Source organism: Bidens hawaiensis, unplaced genomic scaffold, assembly GCF_021521415.1.
Source record: "Bidens hawaiensis isolate Kalapana, Puna unplaced genomic scaffold, B.hawaiensis_p1.1 tig00060175_1, whole genome shotgun sequence".
Lineage (NCBI taxonomy): Eukaryota > Viridiplantae > Streptophyta > Magnoliopsida > Asterales > Asteraceae > Bidens > Bidens hawaiensis.
Window position 1 is genome coordinate 36,198 of NW_027500851.1, and position 15,277 is coordinate 51,474.

The 15,277-nt window shown below is 38.3% G+C and overlaps 1 protein-coding gene across 1 annotated transcript; it reads right to left on the reverse strand.

The window, feature by feature from the left end:
• Positions 1 to 1,042: 1,042 nt before the first annotated feature.
• On the reverse strand, positions 1,043 to 2,377 carry LOC143602949 (uncharacterized). The gene is made up of 2 exons (XM_077079902.1): positions 1,516 to 2,377; positions 1,043 to 1,383 (listed from the first exon to the last, which is right to left on the reverse strand). Exons 1-2 carry the CDS (start codon positions 2,375 to 2,377, stop codon positions 1,043 to 1,045), a joined length of 1,203 nt encoding a protein of 400 aa, XP_076936017.1.
• Between the last annotated feature and the right edge of the window lie 12,900 nt (positions 2,378 to 15,277).

The following is a 15,277-nucleotide window of genomic DNA, read 5'->3' on the forward strand; positions in this document are numbered from 1 at the left end:
AAAACACATCCCATTCCTGTATGTGAAACATCACAATATACAATGAAATTATCTTGTCCTTCAGGCAACGCTAAGACAGGTGCATTTGTTAGTTTTTGTTTAAGAGTTTCAAATGCCTCTTCTTGCTTCGGCCCCCATTCAAATTTCACAGACTTGTGGGTTAATGATGTCAATGGAACCGCTATCCTTGAGAAATTCTGGATAAATCTTCTATAATAACCTGCTAACCCCAGAAAACTTCTTACTTGAGTCGGAGTCTTGGGTTTCTCCCATTTGGTAATAGCTTCAATCTTTGCCGGATCTACTTGAATACCTTTCTTATTAACAATATGTCCAAGAAACTGTACTTCGGATAACCAGAATTCACATTTCGAGAATTTGGCATAAAGCTTCTCTTTCCTTAACGTTTCGAGTATGGTTTTCAAATGAGCTTGTGTTCTTCTTTCGTCTTGGAATAGATAAGAATGTCATCAATGAAAACAATAACAAACTTATCTAAGTAAGGTTTACAGACTCGATTCATCATATCCATAAAAGCTGCCGGAGCATTAGTGAGTCCAAAAGGCATAACAGTGAACTCATAATGTCCGTATCGGGTTCTGAATGCTGTCTTGGATATGTCTTCTTCTTGAACTTTCAGTTGATGATAGCCGGATCTTAGATCAATCTTAGAAAAACAACTTGCTCCTTGTAATTGATCAAAAAGATCATCAATCCTCGGGAGCGGATATCGATTCTTGATCGTGACGTTATTCAATTCTCGGTAGTCAATACACATCCTCATTAATCCGTTTATCTTCTTAACGAACAATATTGGAGCTCCCCAGGGTGAAGAACTTGGTCGTATAAATCCTTTTTCCAATAACTCGTCTAGCTGCTTTTTCAGTTCCTTCATCTTAGTTGGTGCTAATCTATAAGGAGATTTAGCAATTGGAGCTGTTCTGGGAACTAAGTCGATTCTGAACTCAACTTCTCGATCTGGCGGAATTTCAGGTAACTCGTCAGGAAATACATCCTTGAATTCAGTGACAATTGGGACCTCTTATAGTTTCTTAGGCTCGGGCTCCTTGGTTACATAAGCCATAAATGCTAAGCAACCTTTTCCCAAACAATGACTAGCTTTTATTTTTGAAATGATTCCTATTTTACCAAAATCTTTATCTCCGGCTATTCGCATCATTTTATTGTTTGGAATTAAAATTTCAATAGCCTTTTCATTACATAGTATTCGGCCTTGGTTGGCAGCTAACCAGTCCATCCCTAAAATAACATCAAATCCAGCTAACTCCATTGGTAACAATTGCACTGGCATTTCATATCCGGTTAAGGTAATATAACTATTTAATACCTCAGATATTCGGATTAAGTTCCCATTAGCCGTTTCTACTTCATATTGATTATTCAATTTAGATAGAGGTTCATTCAATAGACTACAAAACTTATAATCTATAAAGCTTTGATTAGCTCCTGAATCAAATAATACTCTAGCATAAACATTATTGATAAGAAATGTACCAGTAATCACGTCTGGTAATTCTCCTGCCTTCTGAGTGTTAAGCATGAATGCACGGGCATTTCCCCTCTTGACTTCATTCCTGGCACCACTACCACTGGCGCCTCCAACTGCCAGTTTCCTTTTAGTGCATTCCGCACAAAAGTGTCCTTTCTCACCACACTCAAAACACACAATCAACTTCTTCCTACAATCCTCCTCCTTGTGTCCCGGTCGTTTACAAAAGTTGCAAGTTGAGTATGGATCAAACTTGCGGACATCAACTTTGGGAGTGAGTTTCAAACATCTCCCATATTGCCTTTTACCACAATTCTTACACAGCGGTCGATTAAACATACTTAACCCTTGTCTACCTCTTCCAAACTTCTGTCTACCATCATTCTCTTTCTTCCTTTCAACCATCATCTTTTTCTCTTCATCTTTATTTCGAATCATACTTTCCATCAAATATCCTGCTAATTTAATTGCGGATTCAATAGTAGCAGGCATGTGTGATCTTACATGATCACGAATTTCTTTTGGCAATCCATAAATATATCTGGTTACTTTGTTGTACTCCAGTGTAACCAGATGCGGTACCAGTCTACAATATTCAAGGAACTTCGTGTTGTATTCCTTGAGATTAGTGCCGATGACCTTATGATTCCATAGCTTGGTCTGAATTTGATCAACTTCATGTATCGGGTAGAACCTTTGTTTAACCAGTTCCTTGAAAGTTTTCCACTCCAAATTGCACATATTACTCCTTTCCTTGATCTCAATTAATGTATTCCACCACTCTAGCGCCTCTCCTTTGAACATCTGAGAAGAGTACTGGATGCTTACTTCCTCCGTGCATTTACTTATAATCACAATCGATTCCATTTCCTCAATCCAACGGAGCGTTGTTATTGTCCCTTTATCCCCGTAGAATTCTTTTGGTTTATATACTTGAAAATCTTTGAAGGTACATCCCGTGCTAGCCTTTACTCTTTTTGTTTTACTCGGGACGTGTTCAGCAGTTGAACTTTCTTGTTTCTTTTCTTCTTCATCTTTTGTGTTTTCAGTTTCTTTTCTTTTTGAATGTACTGATACGCTATGGTTTGGTTGTGTTTGTTTTACTGATTTTGACTTGGCTAAACTATTAGAATTAGCCGTATGGTCTTGCACCATCTTTATTAGAGGAGTTACAGCTTCCTTGATTAGTGGGGAAACCGTTTCTTTTATCATATCACGTATTCCTCCAATATATTCTTCAGGTTGTGAATTATTATTTCCAGGGGTCTTTACTTGACTCCCTTGACTGACTCGGGTTTCATGTTGTTTAGACATTCTGTAAATCATAGGAATACATAATTTATAACACAACACGCAAACTTTTATTCATAATATTACAAAAGATAGAAATACAACAACAGTAATTATATAACCCTAATCTTTGGCCCATTTCTTAACCATCTTCTTCATCTTATCACATTTTTTTATGATCTTATCACCCATATTTTTCTTCTTAATCCTGTCGTTTCTTAATTCATCCATCACCGAGTTGGGTGGATTGGGATACCCTACCGGTGCGGATGCCGAAGGAAAAAGATAAGCGTTTTCTCTTGAATACAAGTGAGGATTAGCTATATATGTCTGCATTTCCTCATCAGGAAGGTTGGTTGTATAAAATTCTTCAATCAAGCGGGCTTCTTCCCGTATCTCGTTTGCTTGTTCATCTATGGTTGATACCGGTCCATGATACGGTGGAAAATTAGGATTATCAGAATAATAAACCGATCTTCGACTCGGTTCAGCTAAAGTTTGAGCACCTGGTGGGGGTGATCCAAAATGCCATAGACTCTGGTCGGAATGACAGTTCATCCAACTCGAAGATTCAGTACTGGTTTCTTGCTTGACTCTACTTTGAACTTCCATATCATACGGATAATAGTTCGGGGTACCGGTCATTGGAACACTTTCGGAAGTGTCACTGGATATTTCGATTGGCATTTCTGGACTTCCCGGAGCATAAATTGGTTGGCTTCCGTAAGCCAAGTAAGGATTGATTTGATCAACAGGGTTTGACTGGTTTAGATTCATCGGATTCAGATCAGCCGGGTTTACGTGCACCGGTTCAGTCGGATTTACCGAAACAGTTGGCCACTTATCGGGGCAGGGTTAGATCGCCTTGTGACCCGACGTTTTTGTCCGTAGTAGTTATTGTAAGACATCTGTATATATAATAACTTAGGGATTGGCAGACTACCAATCATAATTTATCCCTACTTATCAGATAAATGGTTAAAGCTTAGGTATAAATTTTAATACCTAATTCGCTGAAACCGATGGCCCTGATACCAACCTGTCACACCCCAATCCAGGGCCTAGGAGTGTGACCATCAGTTGGTACCTATTTTGTAAATATATCAGAGTAGTGGGTTTATTTTAGCGGAAGTTTTTAAATATTAGAATATTAATTTACATTATCAAAACTACTCGGGAATTAAACAACCGAGGTTCAGTTTTACAAAACCGTGATATTAATAATACAAGGATTTGTAATATTCAAAAACGAGCCATCTTGAGCGATCTTCTATGACTCCAATCCTTGTATATCATCTATTATTATCTAGTTACCTGCAAGGGTAGGAAAAACACGTCAGCTATATGCTGGTGAAACGTTGACTCGATAAAACTTTTATAACAGTCGTTAAATACAAACATAGTTTTCTGTTTCATAAACTCAGCAGGAATGCCTGTCCATTCCCGGGATTTGTACCACTGCCCTACACACACAATTCAAAGGTTCCCCGAGTATATAGCCCCTGTTCGGAGACAACCTTCCCCTAGGCTATATAACCCTGTTGGAGAACCGATTATGACTGACTTGGTTTTGTATGCCAATTATCAGTTATGTTTGGATCCAGACACATGTGTATTCGGTCTGAGTTGCTTTTTATTATCTATTTTGTATTATAACGATTTTAAAGATTATATCTCATGCAAACATTTATCAGACTCTTTGTAATAAACAACCTGTCTATTACAAGAGTAAAATCAGTTCAGACAGTAAAAGGTTAACGTGTTCACCTCGTATATCAATGGATAATATCAAACTCCTCTTCTCAGTACGCTTAACAACCTATATTCATAATAGGCATGCATAAGTATCTAGTTGATACTATTCAGTAGACTTTAAGTCTGTTTTAGTTTAGCAGACTCAAGGTTTGATCAGCAGACTTAATGTCTGATTCAGTTCGGCAGACTCGAGGTCTGATCATTAATGTCTAACCTAACCTTAGTATAGTTATAGTCGTTTTATGAAAATACTTTGAATTTACATATGACGTTTGGAATAGCACGCTTTGGCCTAATAAAGGATATCACATTGGCAAACTTCTCCAGGTAAGCAAACGGGTCTCGCGGTTGATTGGGATTTGTACGAATTGCTTTCCTTAGGCAAGAAGAGTCTACTAATGATACCCCCCTTCCAGTTACTACATGCCTGTCAAAATAATAGTTTTGATAACATTACTTCACGTGAAAGCAACGTCTTTGCTTTATAAAACATCACTTGGAAAATAATTACAGTTTAACGACTATACCCTTAACTAAGCTATATCTTATTTATTTAAAGTAACTTGTAAAGTAACTTAACCCTAATCCTACCTTAATCGGCTCGACGAGACTTAAGAGCTAAGAAATCAGCAGCAATTTAGCTTGTACTTCGTTTATACGATCAGTAGCTCGTTAAACAGCGTGATGACACCCCGGTTCTTCATGAAAACGGCTCTCGACACCATAGAATGCTCTTAGCACGAGTACCTAGGTTAAGTGTGTGAAATGAAGGTGAAATGGGATGAAATGGCTTGAACCTGTAGCTGCCCTTTTATAGGTGAGTTTTGCAGACCATCGCGTAGCGTGATGGCCTTTTCCCCAAGGTCGTCGCGTAGCGCCACGGCCTTTTCCCCAAGGCCGTCGCGTAGCGCGATGCCGCAATTTACCAAAGGCTGCCACGTGTTGACACGTGGTTGGCCACGTGTCCCGGGTTACTTAATCTGGTCATCGCGTAGCGCGATGAGACCAGTGAGTTTCTTCGTCGCGTAGCGCGACGCCTACCTTTTTCTTGAATTGTGTGATTCTCTGTCGCGTAGCGCGATGAAGTTAGTCAGAGGACCATCGCGTAGCGCGATGGGTCTAAAAACCAAAATTTTTCATTTTCAGTCCTTTAACTTTCAGAATTTACACTTTTAGTCCTTTAACTTATAATTTTGACATTTTTAGCCCAAAACTAGATGGGGTATTCTCAAGGTGTTACAAAAAACCCCCTCAAAACATGTATAAATAAATAGTTGTGTCTGTAGTTGAGTCTAATTCGCTAGTTTACATAATTAAAAGAGTCTCGTGGGTTCGATACCCAGAGTTACTTAGCTGCTTAGTGTCGACCAGTTCACCTGCCGGTTAGTAGTTTAGTTAAATTTATGAGTTTAGAATTTATTACTTAGTGTCTAGATTAGCGTGTTTTTATATGACTACTTTTAGCACATCACTCACCCTTAGATAAGATAATACACAAGTATGTTACTCAAAAGATTCAGTCATTCATTTATTTCTCCACTTATATAAAACAACTACTACATAGATTTTTTATGAAGACCTATACTAAGATCTTTTTGAGGTGTTTATCACTCCAATGATGTTGCTCCTTCTTTCTGTCTTGGTCTTTGAGCTTGTAAGATCCACCCCTGTTTGCTTCTCTGATGATATAGGGACCTTCCCACTTGGGTCCCAACTTCCTTATGTCTGACTGCTTACAGGCCTCGTTATTTCTAAGAACCAAGTCTCCGGTCTTGAATGTTTCTTTTCTTACTCTCGTGTTATAGGAGGCTTCCAGCTTCTTTTTGTACATGGCTTCTTTGATAGCAGCCTAATCACGGGCTTTTTCTAGGAGATCGAGGTTGAGAAGAACCTCCAAGAACCGAAACTTGTATTACAATTTTTTTAAATGGAAATTTTTGGCAATTTATGATGGTATGTGGTTAGGAGGTGAGATTGTTTTGGTTTTCGGGTGTTCTGTAAATCCTGTTTACAGAAGTGTTCTAGATGGCACCACATATCAGATTCCGGGCCAGGTTCTATAAATTCCATTCATGGATCCGTGAATGTCATTGAAGGGTGTTACTTCTCTGTTAACAATCACAAACACCGGTACAGTTATCAAATGCGCTAGGGGCATCAACGTGCAAAAGGCTCGCCGGGGCCTCTGCGCAAGGTGCAAAATATCCGAGGGTCTAAGGAAAATGCCCAATTTTTGAAAATAAAATGTGAAAATATATTATATTCTAAAATTTATCCTATTTAGTTCAAAACCCTTAACAAAATTAACATGTTTAGGCAGAAAGTTAACGAAATTAACTAATAATACATCATCATTTGAACAACATACGTAAAAAAAAAAGCAACGGTTAAACAACAAACAAAATTAACAAGTTGATGCAGACGGTTAATACATGTTTATACAACCCATAGCTTAACATGTTTATACATCAACTAGGCTTCTACACGAGTCGTGGATAACAAAAACTTACCACTGTCTTTGCTATTTTATCTTTGCACTTGTGATCATGTTAGACTCGTTGACTTACTAAAATCACCATTAAAAGAATAACCTATGACGTCATTAAATTACTCACAAAAGCATGATCGAGCATATTGAATTACTCACAAAAGCATTCATCTTTACTTTTAATAAAAGCATGCATCTTCAATTATTTAAAGTTTGAAAAACATGAGCAATGTTTACTGTTAAAACGTTTTGATTGCTGCTCAATGTTGTAAGGTCAATAACGTGTGACTTGCGACATTAATATAAGAAACCCGTTAAATATATTTCGGTCAAGCAAATACAATGGGCCAAAAAATCCGGATACGAGACGAGAGTTTCGGTGCACACGTTTAACTTCTCAGGAAGAAGATCTTCTAGAATATGTATTTTTAGCTATAAATAAGGACTTGTAGTTATATGTATTTTTAGCTATAAATAATGTGTGACTTGCGACATTAATATAACGAAACCCATTAAATATATTTCGGTCAAGCAAATAAAATGGGTCAAAAAATCCGGATGCGAGACGAGAGTTTCGGTGCACGCGTTTAACTTCTCAGGGAGAAGATCTTCTAGAATATGTATTTTTAGCTATAGATAAGGACTTGTAGTTATATGTATGTGTGTGTTAATTTGTATGGTGTTTTCACCCGCCCAAGGAGAGCTCACCTTGGGTGGGGTCGGTTCGTTCATCATATAATTAATCTTTCTAAACTGATAACTGCAAGGTCGGGTATCATTATATTATCCTATTTATATTTATTCGGTCGTTTGATTTCACCACACCCATCTCGATCGTTTATCAGGAACAAATCCGTTTATCTGTTAGATCCGGTTTCAGGACCTACAAATGCTAACCTCTCTTCGGTTGGCATAGTAATATGAAGAAATTAACCATAAATGCTGATGACTATATATTTAGAAGTAACTATAGGTAAGTCTGATTTTTCAAGGTAACTCAAATCGATTATTTGATAAGTGAAAAGAAATTTAAAAAAAATACCACAAAACCGAAAATAGCTCATACAATTGCACCTTTCCTATTTGGAATCGTTAAACCATCGCTCCTACCACACAACCGGAAATAGCTTGTTCATGTTGTCTCCTTTGATAATATGAACAACGATTAAAAAAAAAAAAATAAGTAACCCGCTTCCGTAAATCGCGTTTACATTTGTCAAAGCTAACCTAACACATTCAATTCCTAGCTACCAACATTAAGCCTCTTTTAAATGAAACCAGCGACTAACATTAAGTTTCTTTTTAGTATTCATTAAAATCAACCACCATTATGTCTCTAAATTTAACAAGGGGTTTTCTACAGCCACCCGCCCTTTTGCTAAAAAAAAACCCATCAATACGTCCCGTATAGCTTTATACGGGGCGTATTGGTTGGTTTTCTAGAAAAAACCACCAAATTTGTCTTATTATGTTTTTTTTCTTATTATCAGAGGCGGCGTATCAAAAGGGGCGTATAGCCCTATACGCCGTCTCTGATATATTTTTTTAATTTGTTATTATTATTATTATTATTATTATTTATTGTTGTTATTAACATAACCGGGGTTCTAAACATCCGTTTGGATCGATTCCGGCGGCATTAAGTTCGCTTTTACTTATATTATCATATCTCAAAGTTTCAGGTTCTAAAATGCCGCTAGAATCAATCCAAACGGACGTTTAGAACTCCGGTTATGTTAAATTAAACGTTTAAGCGAGCTGGTACTGACCAGAATCTGAACAGCGAGTTGGAAGTCGGGTTTTGGTCAGTAGCTTTAAAATTTTGTTACAAAAATAAAAGTCTTCTAGACCGAAAGTCGGTTCCGACCAGAAGCATGAGAAATTGACTAGTCAAAGATGTTTGACTTTAGCCTGTAGTTCCCGAAAATGCGATTTTTAGCCTTTCTAAGCGATTTTAAAGGTTTCTAAGGGACATTTGGCATAATTGAAAGTTATGAAATCATAAAATAAGTTAAACCAAGTCAAATACCAATAAATACAAGTTTTAAATAGTTCGAAAGATCCGAATTACGATCCCGAATCGGTTTAAACTTAAATGAATACAAATACGAAAAATCCGAGATTTTGCAGCACCCTCATCGGAATTATAACAGTAATAATAATAATAATAATAACAATAATAATAATAATAAATAAATAATAATAATAACAATAATAATAACAAATAATAAATTAAAAAAATATATCAGAGGCGGCGTATAGGGCTATACGCCCCTTCTGCTAATAAGACAAAAAAGCATAATAAGACAAATTTGGTGGTTTTTTCTAGAAAAACCAACCAATACGCCCCGTATAAAGCTATACGGGGCGTGTTGGTGGGGTGTGGGGGTGTCCCTAGCAGGACCCAACAACAATTAGTCTGATTAAGATAATAAAACTATCGTAACAACAATATAGCTAACAACAAGAGTATAGCAGTCCAAGAGTGTATCCGAACCAGAGCTTCTATACCTGCTAAGAATCAAAGAAAACACGAACCGTTAGTCGCACCGTAGGAGGGGGTTTCCTACGATCAACCTCCGACGTGAAAATAAGTGATATGATACGATGATAAGGTTGTAGGAGTGTAAAGAGAGAGTTTTGAGAGAAAGGAGTGAAGATAGAATGAGAATACATTTGGTGAAATGTTCCTATTATAGGCAGTCGGAAGCTTCCCTGGGAAAGTTGAAGCTTCTTAAGAGGAAAAGATCAGCTCTCCTTTCAGCTTATGCAGGCTGGGTATATGCTATTTCCATATAAGCTTTACTCAGCTTCCATTTGTCTTCTTGTTACTTTTACTTTATGGCAGATGCCATCTTTTTGTCAGCCATTACTTTTTCTGACATTACTGTAGCAAGAGCTTCCTGGTTAACTTAGAAACCTTGATGGGCAAGTGTCAAGCTTCCATTAGCGTCTTTAGCTTGTGGGTGGGTAGGAGTACAAACGTCATCAGCCCCCTAATCAAAATTATTTGGGTTGTAATGACGAATGCTTGTGACTCAACTCTTTTTCTTTTTGGGATTTTTGCCCCCCACTGGGTGTTTAATGCTTTTGGGCTCAGCGGCATGCCTCTTCATAGACCAATGCATATACCCATTTTACTATTTTGTACTTATGTATATAAGTCCATAAGCTGGAAAATTTTTGTAACGTATGGTTCGGAAGCTAGAAGCCTGTGACCCGAACCTTCTGATGCTAAAGCTTAGGGTTAGAAGCTAGGAGCTTATGGCATCGACCTATCGTATGCTATATTATTTATTTTGATTTCGTACTTGTATGATGTTTCCTTTATTTTGGAAGCTGGAAGCTCGTGAGTCTAAGACTACGTATTTTATTCTAAGGGTGAGAGCTTAAAACTTGTTATGAGAAACTGTTAGTTATTATTATGATGCACCAATGTGGTAACTGCTCCTTGTCTTGTTGATGTGACCTTTGAGTCAAGAGGTCATTATGTTGCCGACTGACATAGCTATGGCTATGTTAATCCTGACCTCCCGTCTGTCCAGAATCTTAGGGATTTAAAATTCAAAAAATCCCTTTGACATTTGTCAAAGCTAACCTAACACATTCAATTCCTAGCTACAAACATTAAGTCTCTTTTAAATGAAACTAGTGACTAACATTAAGTTTCTTTTTAGTATTCATCAAAACCAACCACCATTATGTCTCTAAATTTAACAAGTGGTTATCTACAGCCACCCCCCCTTTTGCTAAAAAAACCCATCAATACGTCCCATATAGCTTTATACGCGGCGTATTGGTTGGTTTTCTAAAAAAACCACCAAATTTGTCTTATTATGTTTTTTTTCTTATTATCAGAGGCGGCGTATCAGAAGGGGCGTATAGCCCTATACGCCGTCTCTGATATATTTTTTTAATTTGTTATTATTATTATTATTATTATAATTATTTATTGTTGTTATTAACATAACCGGGGTTCTAAACATCCGTTTGGATGGATTCCGGCGGCATTAAGTTCGCTTTTACTTATATTATCATATCTCAAAGTTTCAGGTTCTAAAATGCCGCTGGAATCAATCCAAACGGATGTTTAGAACTCCGGTTATGTTAAATTAAACGTTTAAGCGAGCTGGTACTGACCAGAATCTGAACAGCGAGTTGGAAGTCGGGTTTTGGTCAGTAGCCTTAAAATATTGTTACAAAAATAAAAGTCTTCTAGACCGAAAGTCGGTTCCGACCAGAAGCATGAGAAATTGACTAGTCAAAGATGTTTGACTTTAGCCTGTAGTTCCCGAAAATGCGATTTTTAGCCTTTCTAAGCGATTTTAAAGGTTTCTAAGGGACATTTGGCATAATTGAAAGTTATGAAATCATAAAATAAGTTAAACCAAGTCAAATACCAATAAATACAAGTTTTAAATAGTTCGAAAGATCCGAATTACGATCCCGAATCGGTTTAAACTTAAATGAATACAAATACGAAAAATCCGAGATGTTACAGCACCCTCATCGGAATTATAACAGTAATAATAATAATAATAATAAATAATAATAATAATAAAAACAATAACAATAATAACAAATAATAAATTAAAAAAATATATCAGAGGTGGCGTATAGGGCTATACGCCCCTTCTGCTAATAAGACAAAAAAGCAAAATAAGACAAATTTGGTGGTTTTTTCTAGAAAAACCAACCAATACGCCCCGTATAGAGCTATACGGGGCGTGTTGGTGGGGTGTAGGGGTGTCCCTAGGACCCAACAACAATTAGTCTGATTAAGATAATAAAACTATCGTAACAACAATATAGCTAAAAACAAGAGTATAGCAGTCCAAGAGTGTATCCGAACCAGAGCTTCTATACCTGCTAAGAATCAAAGAAAACACGAACCGTTAGTCGCACCGTAGGAGGGGGTTTCCTACGATCAACCTCCGGCGTGAAAATAAGTGATATGATACGATGATAAGGTTGTAGGAGTGTAAAGAGAGAGTTTTGAGAGAAAGGAGTGAAGATAGAATGAGAATACATCTGGTGATATGTTCCTATTATAGGCAGTCGGAAGCTTCCCTGGGAAAGTTGAAGCTTCTTAAGAGGAAAAGATTAGCTCTCCTTTCAGCTTATGCAGGCTGGGTATATGCTATTTCCATATAAGCTTTACTCAGCTTCCATTTGTCTTCTTGTTACTTTTACTTTATGGCAGATGCCATCTTTTTGTCAGCCATTACTTTTTCTGACGTTACTGTAGCAAGAGCTTCCTGGTTAACTTAAAAACCTTGATAGGCAAGTGTCAAGCTTCCATTAGCGTCTTTAGCTTGTGGGTGGGTAGGAGTACCAACGTCATCAGCCCCCCAATCAAAAGTATTTGGGTTGTAATGACGAATGCTTGTGACTCAACTCTTTTTCTTTTTGGGATTTTTGCCCCCCACTGGGTGTTTAATGCTTTTGGGCTCAGCGGCATGCCTCTTCATAGACCAATGCATATACCCATTTTACTATTTTGGACTTATGTATATAAGTCCGTAAGCTGGAAAATTTTTGTAACGTATGGTTCGGAAGCTAGAAGCCTGTGACCCGAACCTTCTGATGCTGAAGCTTAGGGTTAGAAGCTAGGAGCTTATGGCATCGACCTATCGTATGCTATATTATTTATTTTGATTTCGTACTTGTATGATGTTTCCTTTATTTTTGAAGCTGGAAGCTTGTGAGTCTGAGACTACGTATTTTATTCTAAGGGTGAGAGCTTAAAGCTTGTTATGAGAAACGGTTAGTTATTATTGTGATGCACCAATGTGGTAGCTGCTCCTTGTCTTGTTGATGTTACCTTTGTGTCAAGAGGTCATTATGTAGCCGACTGACATAGCTATGGCTATGTTAATCCTGACCTCCCGCCTGTCCAGAATCTTAGGGATTTGAAATTCAAAAAATCCCTTTATAACCCGAAAGAACCGCTACTCTTATCAGTTTCCTTTATTTTCGCCTAATTACCATCGGTTATAACTTCTTTTCCATCGGTTTCTTCCTCATTTCGTTTCCTTTCTAAAGATAGAAGATGTTTTCTTTTCTTTGTTTTTTCCGATTATGGGTTCTAAGGAAGATGTGGCGACTCATTTTTCGAAACTGGCCCAACCGGAACTTGATCGATTTTGTTCCGAATATGGGACTGGGCTGATCTTCAGCGAGAGTTACCCAAATCTTCCATTCCCGTGTCTGGTTTTCTCCGTGGCAAAATTCCAGTTTACACTTGTTATTTTGACCAATGTAATCTTCAATACCCCTTTACTACATTTTTCGTTAGTGTTTTGAAGCGTCACAGTGTTTGACTTGGCCAATTAGCCCCTGCTGGGGTTGCTCAGATACTACATTTTGAGGTTGTATGTCGTTCCTTTGGGTACTAGCCCGATCTTTTGATATACCGAAGGTTCTTTCAGTTAGCTAAGAATGGAAATTGGTCTATCGTTGAGAAGACTGGTTGTGAAGCAGGATAGATTTCATGTACGGTTGGGCTCACTTTTTCCTGGAAAGATAAGTTTTACTTTGTTTCAGAATCTATCATGCCGTTTTCCCCGGTTTGGAGGAAACATGAATTTGCTTTGAACCCTTCTGAGCCTAAGGTTGATATGCTTTATGCTGATTTTTTGAAGAACCTTCGTTCTGTTTATGTGAAGCTTTGGACCTCTCGGAGGAGTTCGTTGTTTATTTAAGGTTCAGCATCAAATGGCCTAATCCTCATACCGAGCCTAAGATTTTTATTGATGAGAAAGGTATGTTACATTTTTCCTTAAGCTTTTTCTGCTTCTAGGGTCTAACCTTCATCTCTTTCTTTTGTAGTGATTGGTGCTTTGGAGTTTCTTGAGCTTGATGATTTTGCTTATGCGACCTTTGACCTTCGTGTGTACTGATGTTGCTTCTGGCAATCCAAACGTGGTTGAAAGTACCAAGGACTTTCTTCAATCTTGTGATCATGTGACTACCTCATTTTCTGCGGCTCTTCCTCCAAAGGGTACTGTCAGGAAGGCAACTTCTACTTCCATTCGAATTAGTAAGAGATTCAAAGCAACTCCTGCTCCTAGCTCCTCTGCTACTAATCATGTGAATTTAGATTAGGATGTGGCACCTTTTTGTTTCAATCACTGGCTTTCCTCCATCTGGTGTGGAGAAAGTTCTTAGGAGCCCTACTCCTTCGCCATTGAAGTCACCTGTGAAACCAAGTGCCAAGAAGGGAGCTTCGGCTGTTAAGCGACGGAAGTCTGCTAAAGCCTCTAACAAGAAGTCAGCTCCCACAGTTTATAGCAAAATGGTGGAGAAAGGGAAAGAGCCTGTTAGTGTTGGGGCATCTAAAGAAGCTGTCAATTTGGAGAAGGTTAAAGGGAAAGTTGTTGCTTCCCAACTGTTAATGGTGAGGGTGCTTCCTCTGATGAAACTACCTCTGTGCATGTTCCATCATGGAATATTCATAATGGTGATTTTTTAAAGAGGGCCCATGTTTGTTCGTATCTTCTTATTCGGTGTATCCCCCAGCAGTGAAGCAGGTTGTTGAGGATTTGGGCGATGGTGAAGTTATGGTGAAGATTATGCAACACTTGGCTTCCTTGGTTTCTCTTGTCCTAGAAGGTTTGGGACGGTGGAACGATGCTCCGGGTGAGATCAAGAAGCTTGTAAGTGAGAAGGTATCTTTGGAGAGCGCATTGAGTGAGGCAAATGAGAAGGTTGTTGCTCTAACCGCTCGTGAACAAAGCTCGGTCCTCAAGTTTTCTAAAGCGAAGGCTTCCACCAAGAATGAGCGGAACAAAGTGGAGGCCTATGCCAAGGACCTCTATGAGCAGCGCCATCAGGTAGGTCGGGAGAGGAACTCTCTCATTGAAGAGAAGAGAAAGCTGGATGTTGAGCATGAAAAGATGGAATGTGAGAGGCAGAAGCTCATGGATGGGAAGCTTGCTTCTGATGCGACCATTAACAACCTTCAATCCCAGGTTGAAGAGCTTCTCTCTGAGAAACGATTATTATTTGAGCAAGGTATTCCTCACTTTGTTTCGTATCTCTTACATAGCAGTGAGTTTAATTAGATTCTTGGGGAATTTTACACAAGGGCCATTGCCTATGGCCATTACCATGGCCTGTTTCTTGTGTTTGAGCATGCCTGGCTGTCTTCTTGATGAATTTCCTGCTTATCGACCCCATGCCGCCACCGACTTTGCAGCTGCCGTGAGAGCCATGGAAATGAAGACCTTCCC